General features: G+C 41.6%; 1 protein-coding gene across 9 annotated transcripts in view; it reads right to left on the bottom strand.

Moving 5' to 3' along the window:
• LOC137852076 (sodium channel protein type 5 subunit alpha-like) overlaps positions 1–26,601 on the bottom strand; it is a 206,768-nt gene that overhangs the window by 94,641 nt on the left and 85,526 nt on the right. For 8 of the 9 annotated variants that reach the window (XM_068673366.1, XM_068673369.1, XM_068673364.1 and 5 more), the window contains exons 9-14: positions 22,048–22,189; positions 20,265–20,462; positions 16,160–16,339; positions 13,316–13,717; positions 5,254–5,386; positions 3,372–3,610 (exon numbers count right to left, since the gene is read on the bottom strand). In XM_068673366.1, coding sequence (XP_068529467.1) covers positions 3,372–3,610; positions 5,254–5,386; positions 13,316–13,717; positions 16,160–16,339; positions 20,265–20,462; positions 22,048–22,189 — 1,294 coding nt within the window. The remainder of the gene's footprint in view (positions 1–3,371; positions 3,611–5,253; positions 5,387–13,315; positions 13,718–16,159; positions 16,340–20,264; positions 20,463–22,047; positions 22,190–26,601) is intronic. The other variant, XM_068673373.1, reaches the window with a different exon arrangement.

Here is a 26,601-nt window from a genome sequence, read left to right as displayed (position 1 = left end):
GAACACCCCAGTTTCCCTAAGGACAGCAAACAAGCCCAAACTGGACAGCTATGAAATTGTATCCAGGGGACTGCCTCGAAACCCACAACACCATGCTGCCTACATTATGCAACCATCTTGCTGGGAAATGACTCAGGAGGATCGCTTTCTTTGCCTGAATCATTTTAATCAATAGCCTTCTGAGAGGGAAATGTCACAGTAAGATAGGAAAATGTCTGAGCCTTCCTGAAGGCATCAAGAGTCGCGTACGTGCACCAGCGACGAATTTCCAACGGTGGTCATCAAATTGCCAGCACCTGGTAACCAGCTATTGTGCTCATACAAGAGGCTGGATGCTGAGTGCAATAAAGGCTGGAAAGAAAAAGAGCACCTCAACATCCCCCTGGTTATGGTTATAAATATGCCACTGCCGATTTGGAGAATGTTGTCTTTAAGAAAACAACCTCTTTTAACTATCATTTCAGCCACTTGGGTTCTAATATTGGGTAATAGCATCTCAGTTTCTAAAGGAAAACAAAAACTGGGAAAACCTTGCTCTGTCTACCTATTTCTTCTGCGGTGGCACTGCACAGGAAGATGAGAAGATGTCCATGTGCTTGTGAGGCCTTGTGATGGGATTTTAAGATGTTGGTTCCTGTCAGTGATGAGCTAAAGGAGCTTGAAGGCAGCAGGTGCCACACAACTGCACGATGGAGATGGTGCTATCAAAGCAGGTCTCCAGCTCCTGGCAGCCAGACGAAGAATTACTCTTGGAGACAGCAAATTCATATTCCACTCTAATTTCTTTCAGAAACACTTATTTCGAGGAAAAAATGCCAAAGATCTGCCCTTTTCGGTATCTTAGTCCACCTAATGCTCATGTAATTGCTCAGTGAGGGGTGGATGGGATGGCAGGAGCACAGGCGCTTGGCGCTGGGGCACGGGAGGCTCTGGCAGTCAGTGGCTTAGGGGAAGCAGGCACCTGGCAGCCTGCCCTGGAGCCGGGGCTGCCCTCCCTTTCATGGGGAATTGCAAAAAAATCACTCAATTCTCATTACAAATGACTTTGTGAAATCCTCTGCAAAATGGAATTACCTTCCTCTGACCTGCTCTACTCAAAACCATTCCTGTTATTCAGGGGTTTAGTAAAATCTGCCAAGGGGAAGCCTCTCCCTGACCCCATCCTGGCATCTCAGCCTGGGGCCAACTGCCTACTAAAAAAAAATTAATAAAATAAATAAATAAAAAATCATGCTGATTTGCTTATTTTACACCATAACACAAATCAAAATTAGCTCTAAGCAGTGCTGAGAAACTCAGGGGGAGATGCATGTTTGGGGGGCAACACTTCACAAAATTTCTTTTGCAATTTTCCCCTGTCCTCTTCTCATCGTCTCCATTTCCACCAGCCTCATTGGCAGCTGGCGCAGCCCCGCTCAGGTCTGCAGGAGCCATGCGGGCAGGAGGGCTGCCAGGGGCTGGGGTTTCACTGCCTGTGGTCTGGCAAAGAGAGCAACTCATCTGCTAAAAGCAGAGCAAGGCACATTAACAAGCCAGAGGGGGGATATGGCAGCATTGCCACCTGCTCTGAGGGATGATGCTGGGTCCAAAGGTGCTTTTTTCATCATCTGAGAAGTCATCTGAAAAGGCCACAAATTGTTGAGCAACATCCCCACACGAGGACTGGCTGAAAAGTGAAGCTGGGTGCAGTCCTGAGGGGTGATTTTCCAAGCTACCCTTATTCACTGCTTACCACCGAGGGGAAGAATGCGGGTTTGGAGCAAGGAAAGGAGATCCATGTTTACGCCTAGCAGAGGGAGGACACAGCAGCTGAAAAACTAGAGACAGGTCCCACAGCCTAGGAGAACCTCAACCTGCTTGGTCTAGAGCTAAGAATAATGAGTAGTGGAAAAAAAAAAAAAAAAAAAAAAAAAACAACAAACACACACACACACACACAAAAAAAAAAAAAAAGAAACCCACCACTAACAGGTTCTGTACCACATATTCTAGAGCTGGTACAAAAAGTCTGATTATTGCTACTACCCACCTAAACCTGCCAGTGTAGGATACATCTCAGTGCAGACATGACATCTGCAGTGTCTCTGCATACTCCCACTATAGTCAATGGCCACTGCAGTCGGTGGCCTTCAGGGCACAGTTCACCTTATCCAAAAGCAAATGTCTTAAAAACATCAGATTAATTGTGCCTTAAAATTGTCCATTTCCCTCCATTGACTTTAAAGGCAACCAGCTCAGACAGAGACTCCTACGCTCTAAATATCCCAAGTTGGGCAAAGTGCTCCTTGAGGGAGCAAAGCCTTTTTTTTTTTTTTTTTTTTAATAGAAATAAAGGGTTTTTCTTATCTCTGCTGTGAGCTTCTTGAATACATATTTAGCAGGGTACACCTTCCTAGGTACTCCAGACTTTCTTCTGGTCCTAGTGTAAATCTCTGCTTCTACCACTAGACTTTAGGGGTAATTCAACCAAATCATAGCTAAATAGCCTATGCCTTTTCCAATACTATTTTTTTCTAAAATTAAAATGATTTTTAAACACTAAGTTTTAAAGCTGTAAAGCATGGTAGCTTTTAATCTCAAACTCAGAGGAAGACAATTAAAGAAAAAGCTCTGCTTGTGTAGTGATTGCAGCATTTCAGTGCCCCCCCTGGGTTAACAAATTGTACCACATCGCCTCTGGAAAGGCTTTTCTGCTGTCCCTGCAGCTTGGCTGTGGATCTGTCACTCTGCTTTTCCTTGGAGAAGAGCAGTCTCTGCTTACCTTGCAGCTCTCCCCAGCTGCTTCAGCCTGCACATTAGGAGTTTCCCCTCGGAGCACTGCTCAGAGAGCTTTGCTGTGTGTCCCCTCTGCCCTGGGTTTTGCACAGCTCCTATCACACACAGCTGCACAAGGCAGGGGGACACAGCAGATGTACCTTAGGCACCTTCCTACATACATATCTAACCAAACGACTTTTCCTTCTATGATCTTGTCTTGTTTTTCCATAGCATTTTTAACTTAGAAGTGACTATTAGTCACCAAGAGCTGCTTCCCTAGCATTACTTTTACAGAAATCACAAATAAACCTCATTAACCTTTTTCTCATCTCATATCCTTAAACTGATACAAATGAGAAACCTGTAAACAGACCAGAAACATGGCTTTTGTGGTTACCAATAATATTACAACGTGATAGTTTAATGAAAATAGGTTCTAGTCCTTCCTTTGATTCTCCTCACCCCCAGAAGACATGACTGTGTGCCCTTGATATGACATAGGCAAAGCAATGCTGACAGCATGTTAAAAGTGGGTCTTCCCAAGGCCTAAGCCAAAACTTTAGAAAGCAGCAAACACTCTCCTCAGACAGTATTTCACCTTTGCATTCACTTACCAAATTGCCTATGTAAAGCATGTGGTCAAACTCCTTCGTCATCTTATAGTGCTCCAAGGCCATGAAGAGTGTGTTCAGCACAATGCAGAGGGTGATGGTGAGGTCAGTAAATGGGTCCATTACCACAAACTTGACAAATTTCTTGATTAAAAGCCAAAGCGGGCAGCAATCCCAAATGAGAAATTTAACGGCAAAGTGGTTCCAGCACGGAGGACATTTCTGGTGTGATTCCTCAAGCTCTAAGTCACAAGCAGTAAAATAACAGTCAGTGCATGCTGAGTTATATGACAAGGAAACACTTAAAATGACTCACAACTTAGAGGAAGGCCCTTGAATTACCCCAAACTTCTTTCTTTTTATTTCAGGATAAAATTATTTCTGTCCTAACAGGCTGGCAGATTACACACTTTGTGTTTTTTGTTGGTTTTTTTGCCAGTTGATAGCACTTAGCAGACAGTGGCCTATTCTGAAAGTAGGAACCTTTCAAAAGTGTCCCAAGAGAAAAGGAAGACTCACTCCAGACATGCAAGACCTAGTATTACACATAGAATCAGACTTGTACTCTGTGTTCCAGGTTGGAAAGTTCAAGTGGCTAAGAAGAATTCATTTCCAGTTCTCATTTTACAAGTATCTTAAGTAATATCTTTTAAAGAGTTTAAGAGATAAAAGAGCTTCAATCTGATATTTAGAGCTGATTTAAGGTCTTAAGAGCTGGTGTATCATTGGTTATCAATAGGATTTCTGTTCTTAATGTCTAATCCAAAAAGGCATTAAGCATCTGATTTCTTCTAAAATCAGGGGACTGCATAACTCAGTTTGAAAATGGTACTATAGCTCCAATGTGCTTTTTAAAGGTGCTTTTAAAGTATTAGTTAAAATAGAACATTTATATGTTCATTTTATTTGAGCACAAAAGAAGAGAAATGGCTTTGTAAGTATAATTTGTGTTAAACGGTGAAAAAGAAAAGCCAAACAAGACAGTTAATGTCTGAATGATCATGATTAGTAGAATTGCCTAATGCATTCCTTTTCTGATTCCTTTATGGGCATGGAATGCTGTATAATGATTTTAGTCTATATAATTAGAACCTGAGCTAATAACAGGAAAACTTCAGCCAACCCTATTATTTCAATCAGTTTATAAGCAGCCTCCTCTCTTAAGCCAGAATGCGTTCTCTCTGCATTTTCACCCATTGGACAACAGAGCTGCAGCGTTAGGTGCCTTCTAGCAAACTTTCAAAATAATGGTTGATACCCTACATGCACACCTGCATTGCTGTGAGATCTCTGGGAGGCTGAATTGTTCCCAAGAGATAGATCTCTCTTTCCAGCCTCCAAACACAGGGTATATTTAGATTAGACATTAGGAAGAAATTCTTCACTCAGAGGGAGGTGAGGCCCTGCCCCAGGCTGCCCAGAGGAGCTGTGGCTGCCCCATCCCTGGCAGTGCCCAAGGCCAGGCTGGATGGGGCTGGGGGCAGCCTGGGCTGCTGGGAGGGGGCCCTGCCAATGGCAGGGGGTGGCACTGGGTGGGCTTTGGTGTCCCTGCCGACCCAAACCATTCTGTGATAAATGTATACACAGTCTCGTGCTCTACTACCCATCAGCCCTCTGTACATCAAAGTCCATAGGGGCACAAAAAGCTCCCAGACCCAACTTTGATTGTACAGCCAGCACTTTGTCAGGATTTTTACAAGTCTATAGGTAAGACATACTGCCTTCTGTTAAGGAATGACCTTTATTATAAGGGTCATAATAACTCTGTAATACTGTCTTGCAAAACAAAAAGAGTGCAAAAGAAACACATTAGTGTTTTTCATGCTACTTCCTGTCAATCAATGTTGACTTGGCTTTCAGCTGGGAAACTAAAGGCACATCTTACCTTCCAGGGCACTAGTGATAATGCTGACTGCGCTCACTGCCCTCTGCCTCTGAAAGGGTTCATCTGAGTGGTCCACCGATGGGCGGTGGGGCATTAAAAGCTGCTTCTTGCTTGCCTCGTCTGAGGGAGAGGTCTGTTGAAATGAACACATTGGGTCAGCTGAGTGATAACAGGGGAAGAATGCAAGGCAAATATGGGGTAGCATTTTTTGAAATTGTCTAAGCTTTTTTTTTTTTCTAAGAAGTCCAAAGCTTACCAATTTCCCAATTAGACAATGTGCTGCTGGAGTACTGCTTTTGAAAATGGTACATAGAGCAATTTTAAAAACTTTGCCCTGGTCTTCACCTTTGTGTAAACAGGTGAAAGATGCAGGTAAAAATAAAGGGGCACTTCTGACACCAGAGAAACAGCAGTGCTGCTTTACCACACCCTTTGCTAATGAACGAAGCCCTGCTTAATTACATTAATTATACCATTATTTCTGAAATGTGTTAACTGTTAAATTATACTGCTAGAAAAGGAAAAAGAAGCATTGGTAACAGCTCCATTACAGGCCTCTGATATCATACCAAGCCAAATTACTCCCCAACACGTGTTTTTTCATGCTCTGAAACACTGCCAAATCTGAGGAACATATTGGCATTCTGGTGATCTTTGGTGTCACGGATTCTGAAGCTCCATAATTACAGGAGAATCTCAGTTTCCTTTTTCTCTTTTGGAAGGGAAACAGAAAAAAATACAAACAAGCAAACAAAAATAAACTCTATTGGTCTCCTGTTTTCAAGGAAAAGCCAAAAAAAAAAGAAAGAACAACTCAAATACCAGAAGAGAAATAGAACTCCCAAGCTTGCTTTATTTAACATTTCATTTTACATTAGCTGTATGCTTTTTGAAGACTTGGGTTTCTGAAGTCAACCAGAAGCACAGCATAACTGCAGACACACTGTATTTAATACTTTATATCGTCAGCTCACAGCAGCAAGATGTTAAGACTTTTATTATTACGATCCCCCACATCATACAGAGACAAATCCTGCTTGCTTTACTCCTCCAGCTCTCCCAGAGGAAGAAGGAAAGATGGTGTTTGTACTGTAAGGATCTGGGAAAGCCATGTTCAACTCTGTTCCTCCCCACATGCACATCCGAGTAAGGATAGTTCTCAAAATAAATGTTTTAACAGCCTTGTCCTGCTCCTCCAAGGATCTGTGAGACACTGTGTAGGCAAAAGAGATGCGCTGTAGATAGAAAGGTCCCAATGGCTCCCAGAACATAGCTCAGGGAAATGTGAAGGGAGAAATCCCTAAGAGGATGAAAACCCCTGGTTTATACAGACGTCAGAGGAACTGCTTTTGCCCCTCTGTAGCCAAATGAGCTACAGGAATTTGATTCAATCTTCTGGATCTTCTCAGATCCCTTGGATCATAAATGGCCCCAAATGCCCCAAGCAGTGCCCAGGATGCCAACCGAGACAGCTCTGCTGCCTGTCGCCGGGCCACGCAACCAGAGGGTTTCGGGATCCATCTTCTGGGCCACTTCTCTATCAAAACTGTTCTTCAAGATGGGCAATTTTGTGACAATGGGGATGAAGGAGCGCTGAAGCTCTACGAGCTGTCTTTCTGGAGTGTGACTTCTTCAGGGCAGGGGAGATCCCTTTGTCAGGTGGCTGCAAAGGACAAGGCTACTTGGCCACTGGTTGATGCTGAAAATAATCATCAGGACACTGGTCCCAGCTCACTTTGAAGTACTGAAGATAAAAATACCAATGACTGCAAGACCAGAGAAGAGTAAGGACTTAAAGCAATCACTTAAAACATTAGCTAAGTCAGAAAAGCACTAATGCTTCAAAACTGCTTTTTTTTTTTTTTTTTCTCCTCAAAATGTTCTCTTTTGTTAAAACAATTGGATCATTGTCCACTGAATTACTGATGCAGTTGTATCAAAAGGAGATGGGCAATCAGAGCCTATTCAAAAAGACTTTCACTTGTGCAGTGCAGAACAAGAAATCACTCTATGCTTGGCTTAGGAGCTGGGGAAACCAGGAACGATGTTTCAGATGCATTAGTTCACTCGATTCCCTTCACCTCAAAAATGTCCAATAACAAACAAAGAAGCAACAAATATTTTATTAATGAAGACAGCATTTACCAAATTGCATAACCTTTCACACCCGCTTGGAGTACAAAGCAAATACATAGGAGTGAAATGAAATACCAAGAAAAGGAAAAGTTGCAAGGGAAACATATTTTTAAGTAGAGCAATAATAACAATAATAATAATAATAATAGTCAAAAGTAAGAAAAGCAACAAAAAAGCCCAATGAAAAAGCAACCCTTCTGCCATTTCCCTCTGTCTGTAAAAGGAAGCACAAGAAATTCTCAAATTCCTCTGGATGATATAACTCGTTTTAAGCTGTATCATCATCCCATCCCATAGTTTCTCACATATCAATAGAATTTCTTTATACAACCTCGTCCCCAGAAGTGCTGGTTTTCTGTCTGTCAAAAAGGATATTATTTTCCTAGTGATGCATGCAGAAGTGCTTTTAAAGAAGCTATAGGCTGGTGGCCTTTACCTGAAAGCCACCTGTTATTCACAAATGCAACGCAAAGAAGATTCACTCTGAAAGTAAGAAGTTTTAGGGAAAACATTCAAATTCATTCTCCCTATTGCAGGATTCAGAGAAAACAGGTTAAGTGAAGAGCCTAGGTTGAACCTCATCCATCTGCAGAGCCCATTGCTCCCTGCTCGCAGCACACAACGCCTGGGCAGGTGATGCAGGGGCGTAGGAATGCTCCCAGGGTCTTCCAGAAGGACGTGGTCTCTTTCAAAATATAGCTGTTAATCTTTTGCGTGGGTGGCTTTTGATTTAGCATAAAGTATCTTTTCCAGAGAATAAAGTTTCCAGATGAATTCCTTAAAATTACTGAAGTACCTTGGGGAAGTTTACGAGCTTGTGTTCTTTGTAATGAATAGATCCATGAGGGGTTTTTATTATTTATTTTAGAACAGAGATAGATAATAGTTGCACAAGGAACTGGCAGTTTTTGCAGTCTGCGATAGAAAGCAGTTCCAGGAACTGGACAAGCACTGCAGCATAAAAGCTATCATCATCACACAGAGACTATACTCAAGCACAATAGTTCATTGTACTTATATGTGTATAAAAATTAAGCAAAAATAACAACAGTCTCTAGAGTTATGCAGGGAGCCTCCACAGCATCCAGATGAGAAACCACAATGGAGTTAAATACAGGCACCTCTAGCAAGATGAGATTATTTGTGTTGCTCCTTGATTGACTGGAAATGTTTCTCCTTTGGATTAGCTCAATTCTATAGGGACAAATATACTATTCAGTAATTTACATGTAAATGAGGATGCATAACACTGCAGAATTATTTTATTCTGAGTGCCCACTGTACTGAGCTGTGTCAAAACTGCTGTGCGAAGACGGGCTTATATGTGGCAGCATTTTAAAGACTACATTTGGGAACTGGGACAGCTTTAATTTTCCTTGTACAGTAAAAATCTTTTCAAGCATAAAAAGAGGTGGACAGGGCACACCATGAACAATGGACCCAGAAAGGCACTAGCAGAAATATTTAATGAGATTGAAGGTGACCATAATAGCGCTCAGCCTTAAAAAGAAGGCATTTAATTTTGCGGATACTCGATTATTTAAAGAGATGCACTATAAAATGGAACAGCTTGCAGTATCTGTGTCAAATCTGAATGATTTACTGCAGGTATGGCCTGGTTTGGGATGTGCTAAGGAAAAAATTTGAAGTGAACAGAAACTTGAGCCACGATGACAGCTCTCTGTGCGGCCACAGCAGAGGGCTAGCTTGCTTCCATCCATATGACTTCTTGGTGGCAATGTTTGCATGACTTATTATGTCGACCTTTGTCTGAACACAAAACTGCTAACACTTTGCCTTTTCACCAGTCCTTTGGCAAAGCAAGAAGAGGAAAAAAAGAAATTTTACCTTGGGGCAGCTGTAAGGTCAAACAAAAAACCTTAAAACAATGTGGTCAGCAAACCGGTTTTCTGCTTAGAGAGAACAAAAAACAAGGCCTCTTCTTTTTATATCAAAACAAAACAAAACAAAAACACAAAACAACAACAAAAAATTCTTTCTAAAGAGAACAGATTCTGTCTCCTAAACCCTTAGTTTGGCACCTCATTAAACAGCTTTCCCTTTCTAAGGGCTCACACCCCAGTAGTTTCTCCTGTCAAGCAAGCAATACCTGATATTTCTATTTTCCTAGGGAAGAAAAAGTGTGACTGATTCAGCAAAGGCTGGGAGATCACAGGTAGCCCCAACCTTCCCCTTGCTGCCCATCCCAGAGCCACATCACGGATGGCCCTGCTCTGCTCCTGGGCTGAGGGGTGAGGATGTGACCCAGAGGGAAAGAAGCACTGGGGACCACTGCTGACAGCCAGCTGTCCTCTTCCAGCTGCCTCTTCTAGTCTTGTGTCCATTTCTCTGCCCCTTTGAATCTCCAAACGATTTGGAAAGTTGGGCTAAACTAAAAAACATGTGATTTCCCTGCAAAGCTTTTGGAATGGCTCCACTTGGCTTTAGCAGGCAAGAGAGGATGGTGTCATGCGTATTTTTTAACCTTCAAAAAAAACTTGAGAACCACAGGTACTTTACTCATCCCCATCAGATCCCATGGATAAACTGAGCTCTAGATGACAGCTCATTAACTTAATCCAATTCTGTTCAAAAGGATCAGTATCTTGTGAAGGGAGATGTTATTCTAATCTATTAAATAGCTGAGAAACACCAAGACACAACAGAGCAATACATAACTGCAAATAAATACTATGTGGACAAATGGAAACTTTAGCTTGTGCCCTGAAGTTGCTTACATGGATTTTGTCTAAGAATGAGGAAAAGTCCAAACCCCCAGCCCAGCAATCACTATGAGTAGTAAAGAAGGAATCATTTTCAAACCTCTCAGTCTCAGAGCAAGCAAAAAAAAAGGGTGGGGGGGGGGAGACTCTAAATGGAGTCACCACATCCAGCTTGCAGCCTATTTACACTGGGTTACGTCTGCTGAAATCAGAAGCTACACTGTTTGAAGAAAGCTGATGGGAAAAAAGAAGCAGCCCTGACTCAGTTCTCTGAGGGACAGGGATGTGTGGTGATCTCCAGGAGGGTGACTTGGACTTGGTGTGGGTTTCCTGGGACCCTGCACACCTCTGAATTGAGCACCTGTTGCTCTTCATAACCACGCAAAGATTGCCTGGCCCAGAGCTCTTTGGAGGGTGTCTGCAGATCACACTTTGATATCACACTCCTTTGCTCTTTGTATTACCTCAGCAGGCTTTCTAGCTTGAAAATTGCAGTGTAACCCTTGGTGCCAGCAAGAGACGCTCCCCAAAAACTCTGTTGCTCCTTCTTTAGCCTCACAGGTGCTCTTATGTGTCATGGAAATATCACCAGCTGTAGCACAGTGTGCAGAGACAAATGGGTTCCCTGCAGAAAAAAACACAACATCTGTCCCTCCTCCTGAGGGACATTTCTTGTGCATTGAAGTCCCTGGTGACTTGGTGCAGCTTTGGTGCAGAAGGTGGTCTGGATGGATGCCATTCTGCACAGACCATGTCCAACACAAGCAGCAAGTTGCTCACCACTCAGACTACCCTAGCCAACATGACTGATGGACCAAACACTGAGATTACTTGAATCTTCTCCTATTTCACTAGCTGTATTTAGGGACTACAGAGAGGAGATGCCTTTTCAGAGAAAGGACTGGCTCTTTGTGGCTCTTTTGTTCAGGGAAGACAGAGCAGGTATAGCGCAGGTGAGTCCTTTTCACCATGGGCTTACACTTTCATAAAACAAACAACAGAAGTTGATGGGGTTAATAAGGTAACTTCAACTTCACCCTGTAACATTTTTCTTCTGCCTCCCCCAAGAGAATATAAAAAGAAGCCAAAACTGCTAAGAAAGAACAAAATTAACTTCAAGAGTTTAACAAGAAAATGGCAAAATAATCCAACACAGAGCCCCAGATAGTGTTAATTTATCTCTGAACATGCTGAGGCTTTGGATTTGATCTTTCCTTCTGCCTGCGCCCCACGGACAGAGCTGCACGTTTGTGTGCAGCGCTTACGGCTCCTGTAGCAAATGCATCTGTACAGCAATGGGCTTCTTGCCAATTAGCTTTTAAGTCCAGCTCACATTTTCTGGCTAGATTAGATACCAGACCTGTTTTGCAGGAGACACAACATCCTTCACATTGCATCACTGAGGGAGCATCTGTTACTATAGTGCCTGGGTGCTATTTCCTAGACGACCAGGGAACTGCCAAGTGAGCTCACCCACCCAGGCCATTTCATTTTCAACATCCATTTTCAAAAGGCAGTAAACTGGCAAAGGAAAAGAAACGCCAGCAGAGCTCAAAGCCTCCCTGTCACCTCAGGGCCCGATCCTGTAAAATACCAATATTTGCCGTAAAAGGTTGAGTCATGGTTTGTTAAGCTGTCTGACAGCCAGGAGAGCCTCAGCAGCCCACAGAGCTGCTTGCCTTACAGAGGGGAAACCCACTGCTCATCTACAGAAGCCTTTCTACCTTTTTTTTTTTTTTTTAGTAGTAGATACACAGACTCCTCCTTCCATGGTTTCTTTAACCTGCAGCTTATTACGTGCCAAGCTATGTTCAAACAAAATCCACCATCTGTATCTGCTGCTCTGCAGTCTAGAGACTGGCCTTCCTTGTCTGTGGAGAGTGCAAATGGGAATACCAAAGTCCTTAAATGATTGAAAGTGTGAACTTCTGAAAAAGCAGGGACAGCCTCAAAATCACCAACAAAGCAGGTAATTCTCACCCTACCCAGCTTCCCATGCTGGCCTCTCCTCCCATTTGCAGTGTGAGAGCCTATTTGCAGGGCCACAGGGAGTGCCTGGATAGGTGAGGAAAAAAAAATAAAAATCAGACCAGTGCTTGAAAGGGAAGAAGGTGCCTGGCTCTAGAGAAAAAAGCTACTTCTCAATTTACTGATAATCTGACACCATGGCTGGGATCCATCTCAATTGCCTTTCTTTTCAAGAAATACCTTGCCTAATACATGTTAGAATATCATCTGCTTTCCTCCCTCTCAATTTAACCCATTTTTTGGCACATGGTTACTCTGGATGGATTTCATTTCACCTAACTTAAGACCCATGTTATACGGAGTTGTTTTTGTCGGGAAAAAAAAAAAAAAAAAAAAAAAAAAGCACTTTCAGGGACAAAGATTATTCTGATACATTTTAGATCTCTGAGATGAAACAAATCTTGTCTACATCGATGGTAGTGACTAGATTTGCATTGCTTTAAAGCTATTGAGTGAAGAACTCCAATGTAGGTATCCACATTAAATGAAATAAATTCCCACCACATCAGTCATATTTCAACCTGTCCACTTTGACCTGCCTGTGAAGAAGCTATTTCCAAAATAGCATCGCATGTTTTTCTATGTGCTTAGGAATTTGTGCTTAGATCTTAACGCTATCAGTCTTAATAGTTTTAATTCCAGCCTTATGAAGTATTTTGTAACCGTGGTGCTTCTCAACAAAGATCCTGGAAATCTGCAAAAGGCTTGAAATCTGCTGATGATCTGCTTGTCTATCCTCTGCATTACTGGAACTCAATGCTTAGTCAGCCCTTCTGGGAACTACCCCTGGACTGAAAGAACAGCCCTCCACAAGCAGCTATACAAAAGACCACAGGTTAGATGCAAACAGAAAGAAATCAGATATTCAATTGGCAAAAGGAATGAACTTAAAAAATGTCCCTACAAGAAAAGAAAATTCATATTAAACCCAAGATTTAGGTATTTGCCTCCAGCTGGTTCTGAAGAATAAGTCTCACCAGAAGCTGTGACCTTACGCTGCAGTGGGCACACGTCGGTATGGGAGCTAGCCCGTTGCCTTCCCACCCTGCCTAAGATGGTGGGTTTGGGTTTCTCACTGCAGACTGCATATGGTGTAAATAAATTACAGCAAACTCCAACAACATTCAGAAGGAAACAAGAGCGTGAATCACATACAAAAGTCATAAAGTACTCACCAGATCGCCTGTCCCAGGTTTTTCCATTATAACTGGGGGAAGCAGTAACCCTGCAGGAGAAGTAGGGTCTGGGTTGAGTGCCCCGGTGCCTCCTCCTATCAGGGAAACCACACCATTGCAATCCACTGAGCTGTTCCTTTTGCCCGTCTGGGTGTAGTTGGGAGTAGTAGGGTGAGAACTATGGCTCACTTGACTTTGCACGCTCGGACGCCTCCCAGATCTTGGAATTAAGAGAGAGCCCCGGTGGCTTTCATTTTCCCCAGCAGTGCTGATCTCATCATCGGCAAAATCTGTTTCGGAGCCAGTGTCTCTGCCACGGAGTCGGAAACTGAATATGCTTCCGTGGCTGGTTCTGCGCTTCACCAAGTTTGCATTGGGACCATAACTAATGCCAAGGAGAGTCTAGAAACCCCCGGAAAGGAAAAAGGGGAAAGAGAAATAACATTTTGCAACATGTTTTCAGGAGCGAGGAAGGTCTGGGGAGAGCACTAAGTTCCATTTAAAATCAAGTCCTTCAGAGAAAGATTTAATTACATGTATTCAACCTTAGCAAAGTTAAGAGGCTGAATAATCATTCCTAGCCATTAGGTATTTGTCTAATACTTGACAGTTAAAGATGTACTGAAATAGGAAGGGTCAAGGTGGCATTTGCCCAGTAGCATGATACTTCCTTTGCTTCTACTCCCTCCCCATCTGATAAGTGCCAAAGGACCTGGGAAGGCAGCACAAGGAGTGGAAGACAGGAGCAGGGAAGGGGATCCAGCTCCAGTTTACTGCATTATCACACATCTTCGTAACAGCTGGGGAAGGAACGTTGCGGAGGGAGAACAAGAGATAAAGAAATAGGGCAGGAAATGAACTGTGGGGAGAAATGAGAAGAAGAGGGAAGAAGAAGAAGCAGAATACGACGGAAGAAGGTGATAAAGGAAAAATAAAAATAATTAAAAAAAAAAAACAAAACAGAAGAGCAAGAAGAGGGATATGGTTTATTAGTTTGTAGAATGATTATTCCAATGCACATAACTGCTTTGAGGGGTAGGTAACCTAGAGTACAGAAGTTTCCTTAACACCTAAATATCACCCTTGATGATCCACTTTGACGTCTGCTAGTGAGATTGCAGCTCTGGCAGAGCATCAGCAAGACGTAGGCAAGCACTAAACACACCTAAACCCCCACAAAGTGAAAAGGATGTTCAGAAAATGCATAAGGAATTCAAGTCTATCCCCTTCCCTCATATCTGTGAGGAGGAAATTAATGGAATAAGAGCATTTAGGCAGAACATACTTTTGATTTTATGACCTGCACAGAATTTTCAGCTTCTTCAGAACTTTTTCATGAACCAAGTATGTATGAAGAGAGGTCAGGTTTCCACACTACCCACTAGCCAGCCAACCCAAATGAGCCTGATTTCATTTTGCACTGTAGCTCATATCACTGAATTATGTAACGATGCTATTTTCCGACATTGGTACAAGTAAGCAAACAAAAACCAGGCCCCTTCTAACTAAAAACAACCCATTTGGATTGCTACCAAACTTTAACTGGTAAAAAAAAAAATAAAAAAATCCATGCCTGGGTTTCCATGACACAGTCATTGAGACTGATTTCTGATGGCAACACACTTCCAGCTGCTCAGATTGCATCTGAATGATGACTCAGCCGTACTCCCTCTAACCATGCCAGACACTGCCTTGCAGAGAAGATTTACTATAAGCTTTGAAATGTGTCTCTCATGTTTCTCATGCATATGACATCCAGGGGCGAAAAGTGAAAACAAGAAATATTAATTTAAGGAACACACTGGCAATACACAGCTCCAGACCATGATCAGTTTAGAATGTGGTGCCTTGAAACCCATCCAGAATGAAGCTAGGGAGCAATTCTAGCTTTAACAAGGGTATAATTTCTGACACAACCCACTCAACCAATGAGATGAAAACAAAAACTATAAGATAAAAAAGAGGCATGTTGTTTCCAGAAATCCAGCTCTGTGTAAATTTTGTGAGCTAGGGAGTCATTAAATGGTCACATTTACTTAAATCACTTACGTGTTTTCTATCAGCATTTTATGGTTGCCAAGTATGCCTAAATTCACTAACACCAAAATATAAAAAGACTTAGCCTATTACATGGCTATTAAAAAACAACAACAACAACAAAAACCTGATTTTAACTGTGCCCATAGTCAAGCACAGACAAATTATCTGAAGCTATTTACCATCATTTGGTACATATAGCATGTGCAGATTCATATTCATGCATGTCAGTAACATTTATATAAAACCCTATTTAACAACTGTCTCACTATTTTTGTTCCTGCAACATACAATAGAAACAAGTGCCACAAAGTTTTGACTTGAAGGCAACTAGCAAAGGAATACAAAAATGTTAATATTGTCTTTATATATCATTAAAAATACCCTCAGAGACAAGTTTCCTCCTTTTCTCCTCCTCTCTTTTCTTTTTAAGATTTGCAGGTTTCTTCTAAGAATATTTTAGCTTTAGTAGATATAGGATAGATATAATCAGATGAATGAAATTAGAGTAAAAAAATAAATCAGACTGTGGGTAATCTTGAAGCAAAAAAAAAAAAAAAAAGTAAAAACATTGAAACAAAATAGGTTCATAAGAATGCTTAATGAGCATTTTTAATTCATTTTGAAAATAAAGCACTAATATGTTTCCTTCCACAGTTCTAACACAGACTATCTGCAGGTCAGTCATGACATTAAATATCGATTCTTCTTTCCGGCTGGAAGTTTCAGCTTTAAATGCATATTCAGAGCTTGACCTATCCAATGAAGTGCAGTGAGAAATAAGTGATGTTTCAGAGCATGGCTTACCATTCTCCTCTGACCATCATCATATTCACACTTGGGATTCCTCTGGTCTTCCCCATACTCTTCCCCTGAAGATTTCTTTTTCTTTCGCCTATTTCTTCTTTCCTTGGCATTTTTGGATGCTAAAGGTGACATTTCCAATGAGCTAAGTGACATTGAGTCAATCCCTTTAGCAGCTAGTGCCTAAAAGAGAAGATGGTAGAAAGTACAAAGTCCATTATTTGAGTTCAGGATCCCAGTGAGAACTAATAATTACCCTGTTCAGCAGTTATTTTTCGTTGTAAGTTTTAAGGTTCTAGAGGAGATACATTAAAAATTCCAAGTGATCATTACTCATAAAACTATCTCCCGTGGCTGGAACTGGTCTTAATCCAACATCCCTACTTAGCCATGAGAAAAATAAACACATGACTCAGGATGCTAGTACAAATGCACACATGCAGGTTTTCCATCCAGATCCTGTGATGAAGCATTAGGAATGGCTGCATAAAGTAATCTGATTTATGAAGAGCTCATGAGCAACGTTTCACAAGAGAACCAGTTAGTGGGCACATGACTGCAGATGAGTACTGCGCACACACCCTCTGGAGTAATACTTCTGGTGGTGGTCAGAAAGATCTCAGGTTGGGGCACCACAAGAACAGCCTCTCCAGGGACTTCAGCCCCTCAAACCAGGAGGGCTGAGCAGGAGGGGGAGCCAAGCTGGCTGCTGGGTTTTCCTCCCCAATCGCAGGGGGATGCTAGGAGCAGCAGGCAATTCAGTTGACATGTCTTTGTAAACAATTATGCCAAGCAGCAGTGCCGGCAGCTATGATCAGAGATCCAAAGAGAAAGCTATGGGCTTAACTGGAGATAAGGTGGACTTTGCTACGCTGTGTGCTTCAGTGTTGTGCTGGCTATCTGGTGGGATCACTGCAGGAGCTGACTGATAACAGACCAACCGCTAGAAACCCAGCAGAAGCCGAATGCAAAAGCCTGAGCACACAAAGCAAGAGCCTTGAAAGCAAATGAGCAGCAGGAGGAAGAATCAATATATTCAGAGAGGAAGCTGCAGCCCACGCCAGCACACCGGGTCCCCATCCCCAGTGCGGGCGGGAGGAGCGAGGGGGCTCCTCTGCTCTGAGCACAAAGCACGAGGTCAGGTTTGGAGATGCTGATGTCCCAGCAGGAGCCACATCAATGACCCGGAGACAGGCCCATTTGCAAAGCCCCCAACTGGAGTACATAAAATGAATGAATTACGAAAAAAAAAATCCTCTCCAGGTTCCCAAGAACAGGAGGAATGGATGAATCCTCAGTGCTATTGTCTGCAAGCCACTAGAATCAAACAGGCAATCAGCTCTCCGCAGCAAAATACTCCCTTCCTCCCACAGGCATCAGTCCAAGGAAAGTGAAGGCACTTAACAGTCGTGTAAAGAATCAATCATGTATTTCAAGGAGTAGCGGTAGCTCTATCAAGCTGAGAGCACAACAAAACTTAATTCCTATGGGAAATATCTTTCATGAGCAGGCTGCTTATAGCAGAAAGAAGGAGGGCTCAGACACCAGTCTAAGCTGTTTTTCTTTTTTTTTTTCCTTTCTTCTTTTTTTTTTTTTTTGAGTCAATTAATTTAATTGCTATGCTGAAGTGCTTTCCCTTCATAACGATTCAGCAAGTCTTTTGGTGTTAAGTTCAGGTTTAGGAATGTGTTAGACCAATTGCGTAAATTGACTGATGGTCCCCAAGCAGGTCTATCAATTATATTTGTGTTCTCTTTGTACTGCACAATGTCAAAGCTGGTCTAAGGAGTTTTAGTTTTCCTTTCTCATTGTCATCATATTCTAGTGATCTAGAAAATATATAAAATGTAGGTTATGTTGTTAGGCTTGCTGTATTCTTACTGGAAATAAGCTAATTTTCAGTTTCCTAGCATTTTCTTACCTATTGCTTGGGTTGCAATGTTTCTGCTTTACAAACCTTCATTAGTTTTTGAAAAAGGATTTGGATAAAACTGTTTCTCAGGGATTGAAGGATATGCCCACAACCTGACTACTTATTCTTTCTGGTTGTTTTCCTGTGGCTGAGCTGGAGAGTGTCCTGTCCCCCTGGCACTGCAAACCACAGTTAACTCCAAAGGCAGGGAAGGAGACTGGGACCAGGCACGTCTGGCAAGGGTGTATGGTGGTTGAAGAACACGAGTAAAGCTTAGCTCACATGCAGCATAAAAAGGGGGTTATGCACCAGATGGGATGTAAGGCAAGAACTCAGTGGTGTGGTGAGAATGTCAAAACCAAGAACTCAAAGACTTGAAGAGTGAGATTAAAACTAAGTAGCTCTGTCTGGGGCAAAGGACATTTGAAAACTACATGGTATAGCAAACCACTCAGATCACTTTCCTGAGAATCTTCCTCAGGATGTCTAATTTGAGATTTTGGGGATTGATATGCAGAAGGACCAAACTTCACATGAAGTCATGGACAAATTCATCTTGCAGTTACAAAGTGGTGGGTGATAGCTCCTGGGCATTTAGGCAACCTAAGCTAGTGAACACATTGCATCCCAGCCTCTGTATTCTTAAACTCCATCTCCATAAAAAGTGGATAATTCTCCAGGAGTACTGAAAATACAAATGAGTAGTTTTGAAGCACACAGAGTGTGAGCAGTGACAGGAAGTACTGAAAAATCTCTGAGGACATTAGTCATTTTGTTTTTGAAGCGGGCTTTGAATGCTTGAATCTGGTAGACTGCTTGAGCCTGCCTAAGGCTACAGAGCAAATGAGGAGAAAGTGAAGAGTTGCTCTTGAGTCCTGCACTGTCCACCCTTTGTACTGAACAGGGCACAGGAAAAATGAGATGCGGTTGGCTACAGAAAAGACCATGTTATAAAGCGTACAGACAAAGGAGAACAATTTAAGTTTGCACAAGCAACCTTCATTTTGACACATATTGACTTTCGGGACTTACTGTTCCTTTTTTGTATGCATACATGCATATGGGTTTAACTGAAATCAAAGTCTTCAAAAGGAAATTCCTAAATATCTTTAATTATAGCTGGGGTTACCAAAGTTGACTGTTATTAGGAAGAGCTCAGCTGGAGTCAAAACACATGAAAATTTGTATAAAATAGGTACAAGTTGGAGTTCAGCTTGCTCCCTATGGTTATGGCAGAAAGTTACTCTGTTCATATATGGAACAAATTGCATTTACCTATTACTTAAACCATTGAAGTAGATCTTTAAAAGGACATAAACAATGCATAAGCCTCTGCTAGTACTTTGTCAAGAATGAATTGCATTTTCTATTTTCTTTCCAAGGATTTAAATGGGCTTTGGATTAGGCCCTGAAGCCATATGTATCCTAACGAAAATTATGTATATTAGTTTATATTGTGTATCAAGGATTTATTTCTCTGAACTACAGTGCTGTGTGTTATTTCATACTAATTTTCTTATTGTCTTCCTGCTCACAGCACTGAAAACGTTTTCTTCAGCTGTTTAATAAATGCTTTCTGCCCCATACAAATCACAGTCAAATTAATCAGTGCTATTAAGGCTACATTGGCTAAGGCTTCCACACCTAGGCCTCTATGTTTTGCTTAAACTACAACATAACATTAAACACATATCCTTTATATAATATGCAAAGCTTAACCTCAAGATCTGCCTGTTCACTTGTTCAGGTACAAAGTCATGTGTGCTTGGATATTCATGGCAGTACGGATGAGACAGTGTAGAAATGAACGTGAGCTAAAGAAGGAGTGGTTCAGCTGGGGCTATGGCTGAACGACCGAAATGGATGTTCTGTGTTTGAATGCAGATGTAGTAATATCATAACGAAAATGTCTTATATGTCAACTAATATAAATTCCTCTGCTGGCGTATGCTGGTATAGTTAAACCAATACAACTCTGGATGTGTCAACCCTAAATGGCCCTAGTCCTAGCAGAAAGAGCCATCATTTTTCTTTTAGAAAGGACTGTAATAACTCTACCCAAGACAATAAACATTAAGCTGCTTTCAAGCAGAACCTTATTTCCGTTATCACATAAATATGAAATAAAGAGAATGTGAATCTCAAGGGACCATCTTAAAGTAACCCAAGGCTAATCACATCATGCAGTTTACTCACCTCCTGCTCTTTCTTTAACATCTCCATGGCTTCCCGAAACTTTCTTTCCTTCTCTTCTGTTTCAGCAATAGTGGCTTGGTTCTGCTCTTCATATGCCATGGCCACCACAGCCAGAATCAAGTTGACCAGATAAAATGAGCCCAGAAAGATGACCAGCATGAAAAAGAGCATGTAGATCTTCCCAGCAGATCTGAGAGTCTGTAAATACAAAAGTAAATTTACTAGCAAAAAGGTTGCCTCTTTTTTTTTTTTTTTTTAACAGAATCCCTTTCATGACAAATGCTGATGTCATTCACGGAAATAATGTTCTCCACAGAAACTTTTTTAGCTTAGTCAAAAACTGTGTGCCTTGCACTACAATTCATTTTTAAAATAAGAATGTTTTCCTCTTTTACCAAATACTTCTGCTTGTTTTCTTTGACTACAGATAACCTTACAATCAGCTGCAGTGAGAAGTTTCTTCACATAGCTCAATCTATTTTTGTGCAGTACATGGAAACTTCCCATGCAGGATTCATTGTTTCCCTTTAGCTGTCTACAGTATAGGTCCCATTACAGTCCATGGGGAGAAAAAGGTACTTTTAGGGTGTAATTAATCCCAGGATTATTTAGACATCTGCCTCAGAATAAGAAAAACTAAACCCTAGGTGCTGTTGACTGTACTGCCCGATTCTTTGCCAGATTTACAGGCATAACTAGAGTTTAGGTTGAACTTACGCTATAGGTAAGGATTCAGTCAAGGATTTGACTCGTGATAGAAACCACAGTGTGCTATTATAGGGTCAAATAATGAGAGGAGTGATGTTCACCCTTATTTGCCCCGACAGTTTCAGCCTTCCAGAACTGTACACGTAGCTCTGTGCCAAATAACTGATTGCAGTTGTTCAAATAATTTTTGATTGCCTTGTATTACATTTTCCTGACATGAAATTGTATAATTGTCTACATGTGAAGCTGAAATCCCTCGTACCTTCAAAGATGTTTACCTCAGTACCTTCAGAGAAGCATCTGTCTGCACTAACTATCTTGATTTCCTTGGTTATGCTCCAGTTTTGGCAATTTTGAGATGCAGAACTAAATGTTCAATGGTTTCATGGACAGAGCATGTAATTTACTACCAAACTATCATATGCGGTTCTTCAGAGTGTGCATACTTTTGGGAAAATGCACACTAAAGTGAGCATTTACTAGCAGACCATTTTGCATGCATGACTACTCCATTTGTAGTTAACTCCATTTGTAGTTCTGTCTCTTAGGTCTCGGTGATGAGAAGTTTACAGTAGGGAGAGCTGGGAGGTACCAGGTAGTCTTGCTGTCCAGTGAATTTGTGCTCATTGACATGCTTTGCAAAAACAGATATGCCAAATACATAGGTGCTTTTCTGTTTGTTTGTTGGTTGGTTGTTGGTGTTTTTTTGTATTTTTTTTTTGTTGTTGTTTTGAGATGGGCTCAAAACATTAGTTTATGTTACATCAGTCACTAAACAATCATTAAGCAGCCTGGATGACCCTTATTAAGTGGCAAACTTTATTCAGATTCATGTAAATTCACAGAATCCTTCCATTAATACCAATTTTACTCCCTCCCCCAAATACCCAGTCTTATGCTTCTGGTGTGATCAATACCTCTAATAAAATAAAATTGTAACAACTGATGGTCCTTGTTCAGAACACACAAAGAGCAATTGAACTTATACCTAGGAATTCTTTCTTGTCTTTAATTATCGGATATTTAATAAGATGATGTGTTTATTTCCTATTTCAAGTAAGAAAACACTTTATACCTGTTGATAGAGACGTTCCCAATAATCTTGAGTCATAAGACGGAACAAAGAGAGAAAGGCCCAGCCAAAAGTATCAAAGCTTGTGTAACCATGGTCCGGATTTTCCCCAGCCTTCAAGCATATGTATCCCTCAGGGCATGTGCTGCAAAACATGAGAGACAATACAAGAAATATGTCATGGATGGCCTCAGTGTGGAAAAAGAGATTTCAAAAGGACCATATTGAATGTTCTTGGTTAAAAGCACGGATGCTCCAAGGTAAATTCTTCCACTGAGTGAAAACACAGACATACATGCTAACTTCACAATACCAAAGATCTTTGCAATCTTGTTTTTCCTTTGAAAGGATAAGCTGGGAAATGGTAATCATTTACTATTACAGTTCTGGGTAATACTCTAATGGTGAACCTGCTCTCATTAAACTTTGAGACTCTTTACAAGTAATTTTCTAGACCCATATGCCAGAAGAGAAAAAGAATGCTGTCTGCTTTAGAGACAACAGTAGTACTAAGTACCAAATCATATCATCAGATGAAATAACACCAGGTGGCAGAGGTCCCAGGTCAGTGAGCCTCCTACTTTTCCAGCAATGGTGCAATGAACAATTAGCCAAAAGACCCTATACACCTGCACACTACAAGCTACTTTCCAAGCATAAGAAAAGACCTATCAGAAATTGAAGACATTGAGCAAAGTGCAAAGATTTTGCTGCTGGATATATCAGGGAAAGAGAATACAAGATCAAGGAAATTTCCAGTGTCCTAAGGCCCTAGAGTATTTGGGAATTTGTTAGGTGAGAACAATCTAAGTATCTGGAGAAGCAGATCTCAGCAGAAATTTGCAGAAATGTATACAACTTTTACTTTTGTTTGTTTGTTTTTTCAACATCAGCTATTTTAGCCACTGCTATTTTTCACCAAAGCAGAATATTGCTGCACATCAAAATGCAAAGCAGTAAAATAAATAACGAAAAATAATTTTTAAAAGAAAAAAAAAAAAAGAACAAAGTGGACTCCTGAGAAAACAGACTGTGCATCAGCATGAAAAACAAGGATTTTACCTATATATGTATAGTACTGCTGTTGAGATGAGACTACATTACTATAGGTTTTGAAGGTATACAAATCAGCCACCAACATTACATATTTAACAATATTTTAAGAAGCTTAATTTAATATTGTTAGTCAAGCACAAATTTTTAAATAAGTCTACTTTGAACACTGAAAAAAGGAGTGCTGAAGCATTGCAAAATGTTTGCATAACCATATTTGCAGTGGTCTTCAGAAAAAGCAATAAAAATGAAAAAGAACAGTTGATGTTTAGTGAATTAAATGTAATGCAGAAGTGAATATTATAAGTGATTCCACCTTATTAGGTAGAGACAAGATAATTTATATCAGTTGAGAATTTAGACAGCGTATTGCGTTTACGTGGCAAGGCTTTGGTAGCCAGGTGGCTGCAGGGGTGGCTCTGTGAGAAGAATCCAGCAGCTACCCCATGTTAGATAAGGGCCAGTTTCAGCTGGCTCCAAAGGGACCCACCACTGGACAGAGCCAAGCCAATAAGTGATGTTTGTGCCTCTGGGAGAGCAGATTTAAGGAAGGGGGAAAACAACTACTTCACAACAGCAGCTGGTAGAGTGAGGTGTAAGACCCAGCCATGCAGCCCCCAGGGAGAGTGCAGCAGGAGGGCAGGAGGTGCTCCAGGCACGCAGCAGCAGTTCCCCTGCGGCCTGTGGAGCCCCTGGTGGAGCAGGCTGTCCCCCTGCACCCATGGGTCCCACATGGAGCAGATCTCCACGCTGCAGCCCATGGAGGAGTCCCCGATGGAGCAGGTGGATGTGGCCTGGAGGAGGCTGCGGCCCATGGAGAGCCCCCGCAGGAGCATGGGGTCTGGGGGGAGCTGCAGCCCGTGGGGGAGCCGTGCTGGAGCAGTTTGCTCCTGGGGGATGGACCCCGTGGGACGGAGCTGTGTAGGAGCAGTTCTCGAAGAGCTGCTGCCTGTGGGCAGCCCCCGTGAGCTCAATTTGGGCAGGATGGCACAGAGAGACTGCGAGGGAGCGGTGGAGACGAAGCCTCAGGGACTGACCGCAGCCCCCCAGCAGTCCCCGTTCCCCTGTGCTGCTCGAGGGGAAGGTGTAGAAGAGAGTGGATGGGGACAAGGTGTTTTTAGTTTGCTTTTTTTGTTCTCACATCTCTAGCCTGTTAGTAATAGGTAATAAATTTGATTAATCTCCCTACACTGAATCTGTTTTGCCCATGATGATAATTGTGGAATGATCTTCCTGTCCTTATCTCAACCCTTGCGTCCTTTGCATCATACTTTCTCCCCCTTTCTCTTTGAGGAAGAGGAGTGAGAGAGCTGTTGTGGTGGAGTTCATCTGTCCAGCAAGGTAAAACCACCACAGACAGTAATAACTATGTCTTACAAAGAAAGAATAAAGGAGACGTGTATATTTTTTTCCCCTGCCTAGAAATGCATCCTTCTAGAGCTTTCTTACTTTTAACTTCCTGTTGTTTCCTGATCAGAGACACATTTGAATAAAAAGTAAAGTAATATTACTGAGTTACAAAAGAAGAAAATGCTGATTTTTTTTTTATTTTTTTTTCCTTGAAATATGCATAGGCATACTGAATGTCTCTTGTATAACCATGTCCTTTATTGAGGCAACATTTTCACTGTATCTCCTCTGTCCTAGAGGCAGCATCTGCTGTCACTCTCTGCCATAGAGACATCAGATTTCTGCCTCAGATCTGCTATTGCAGACAACCTACAGTGCCCGTGACATGCTGCTGATACCATTCAAGAGAAACGGACCCTCTGGGTTCTTTAGAAGGAAACCCTTTCTGTGCACTTATGTTAGGACATCATGCCCAGGAAGGACATCATGCCCAGGCAGGACATGAAAATTCTTGTTAAGGCTCTTTCCTTTTGCCATGAAAATGACTGCATTACGAATGTATTGGGGTGGAAACTGAGCTATTATTTACAGAGATGGACAAACCTTCTTACTTCTTCATGAAAGACAGATCCCAAGAAGCTCTACTGAGCTGGTGTACCTGCTCATATTTTAACATTATTACGAATAGCTAAAACATCTGAGCACAGCTGTGAGAAACTCAATGGTGATAGCTTTACTGGTGGACTTAAACCTAAGTTGGAAATAAATTTTCACCTAGAATAAGCTGGCCACATCTTAAACAAAACAGAAATGCTGCCATTCATTTCACGAGAGACTTTCATCTTAATTTCTTTGGAGTTTCCTCAGCCATAATTTCAAATATGAGAGAGCTGTGCCTTAAAGAAAGGCAATATTGGGAGTATTCAACTTGGATGTATTTTCATGCATCACCACGAGATCAGAGGTTTCAAAGTCACTCTTAGGTTCACTGCCAATGTTTCTGACTGGGGAAACTCCATTTTGAAGCAAAAAGGCAAAGCAGTTTGCTGCAATTGCTTGGAAAGCCCTAGGAAATGGAGATGCAACTCCTCTGACTTTGAAAGTGAACAATGGTTCCTCAGACTAATATTTTCTGTTTATAATACAGTTGCTATTTTTTTCATGATTTGTTCTGCCTTTGTGTGTCTCTAAAACCTTTTCCACTTAGCAATAGATTGCTGCAGTGAAAAGATCTGTCTGGCTCCATAGTGAGTGTACACGGTACTCTAATATTATGTGCAGGTGTATGAGCATTCAAATGAGGTGTCTACAGCACAAAAAAACATGAACTCTGGCTCAAAGAATGCTATTAACATTAGCTCACATCCCTCTTAATGGAGACTAGATGCTTGAGACAAAAATCTCTTATTTTTCAGCTTCTTACACTTCCTCACCCTCTTTTGTAGCCTACAGAGGCGATAACCCATGGGTTGTGGGTATGCTGAAAAACACTGAGAGGAAAAGGCAGAGCTTCTTCCCAGAAAAATACTCTACAGAAACTTAGGAGGAAGACTCTCACATGAGAATATTATTCTGCAACTGACACCATTTCCTCTAAGGATTTTTTCAAGGAGTGTCAAGATTTTGCTGAAGTGTCTTAGATGTATAATAAAGTCTTCCCCCTCAGATTTTTTATTTTTTTTTCCCAAAATCTTTCACTTCTGTTACCTTGGGGAAGCATTACAGAGGATTGCACTCTCCTCTGATGCACAGAGATGGGCAACAACAACAAACTACATAAATATAACATCCTGCACAGGAGCCTCACAGGATGCTGTTCAATTAATCACAATAAAATTAGTGTCATTGATTGGGAAAAGTTAAAAGCATCAGTCTACCTACCTATCCATCAGGCTGTAATCACCACTGTAAGCTGGCACTGGTACAGGAAATTAAAGAACATAAGAAACGGCTTTGTTTTAAATAACATAGATTGGGAATGCCAGAGAGTTGGAGCTGAGGGGCATAATTACAAAATGCTCTGGCTCAAGAGTTTAATCTCAGCAAGCCAAGGAACCTGCTGATCCAGACTGCAGTGGCCAATAAGGCTGTGCAATAAAAGAAGATTTGTAAAACAGCCATGTGCTAGGTTGTAACATTCAAATCCCGTACACA

The sequence above is a fragment of the Anas acuta genome, chromosome 2 (assembly GCF_963932015.1).
Source record: "Anas acuta chromosome 2, bAnaAcu1.1, whole genome shotgun sequence".
NCBI lineage: Eukaryota > Metazoa > Chordata > Aves > Anseriformes > Anatidae > Anas > Anas acuta.
This window is presented reverse-complemented; position numbering and strand designations above follow the sequence as displayed.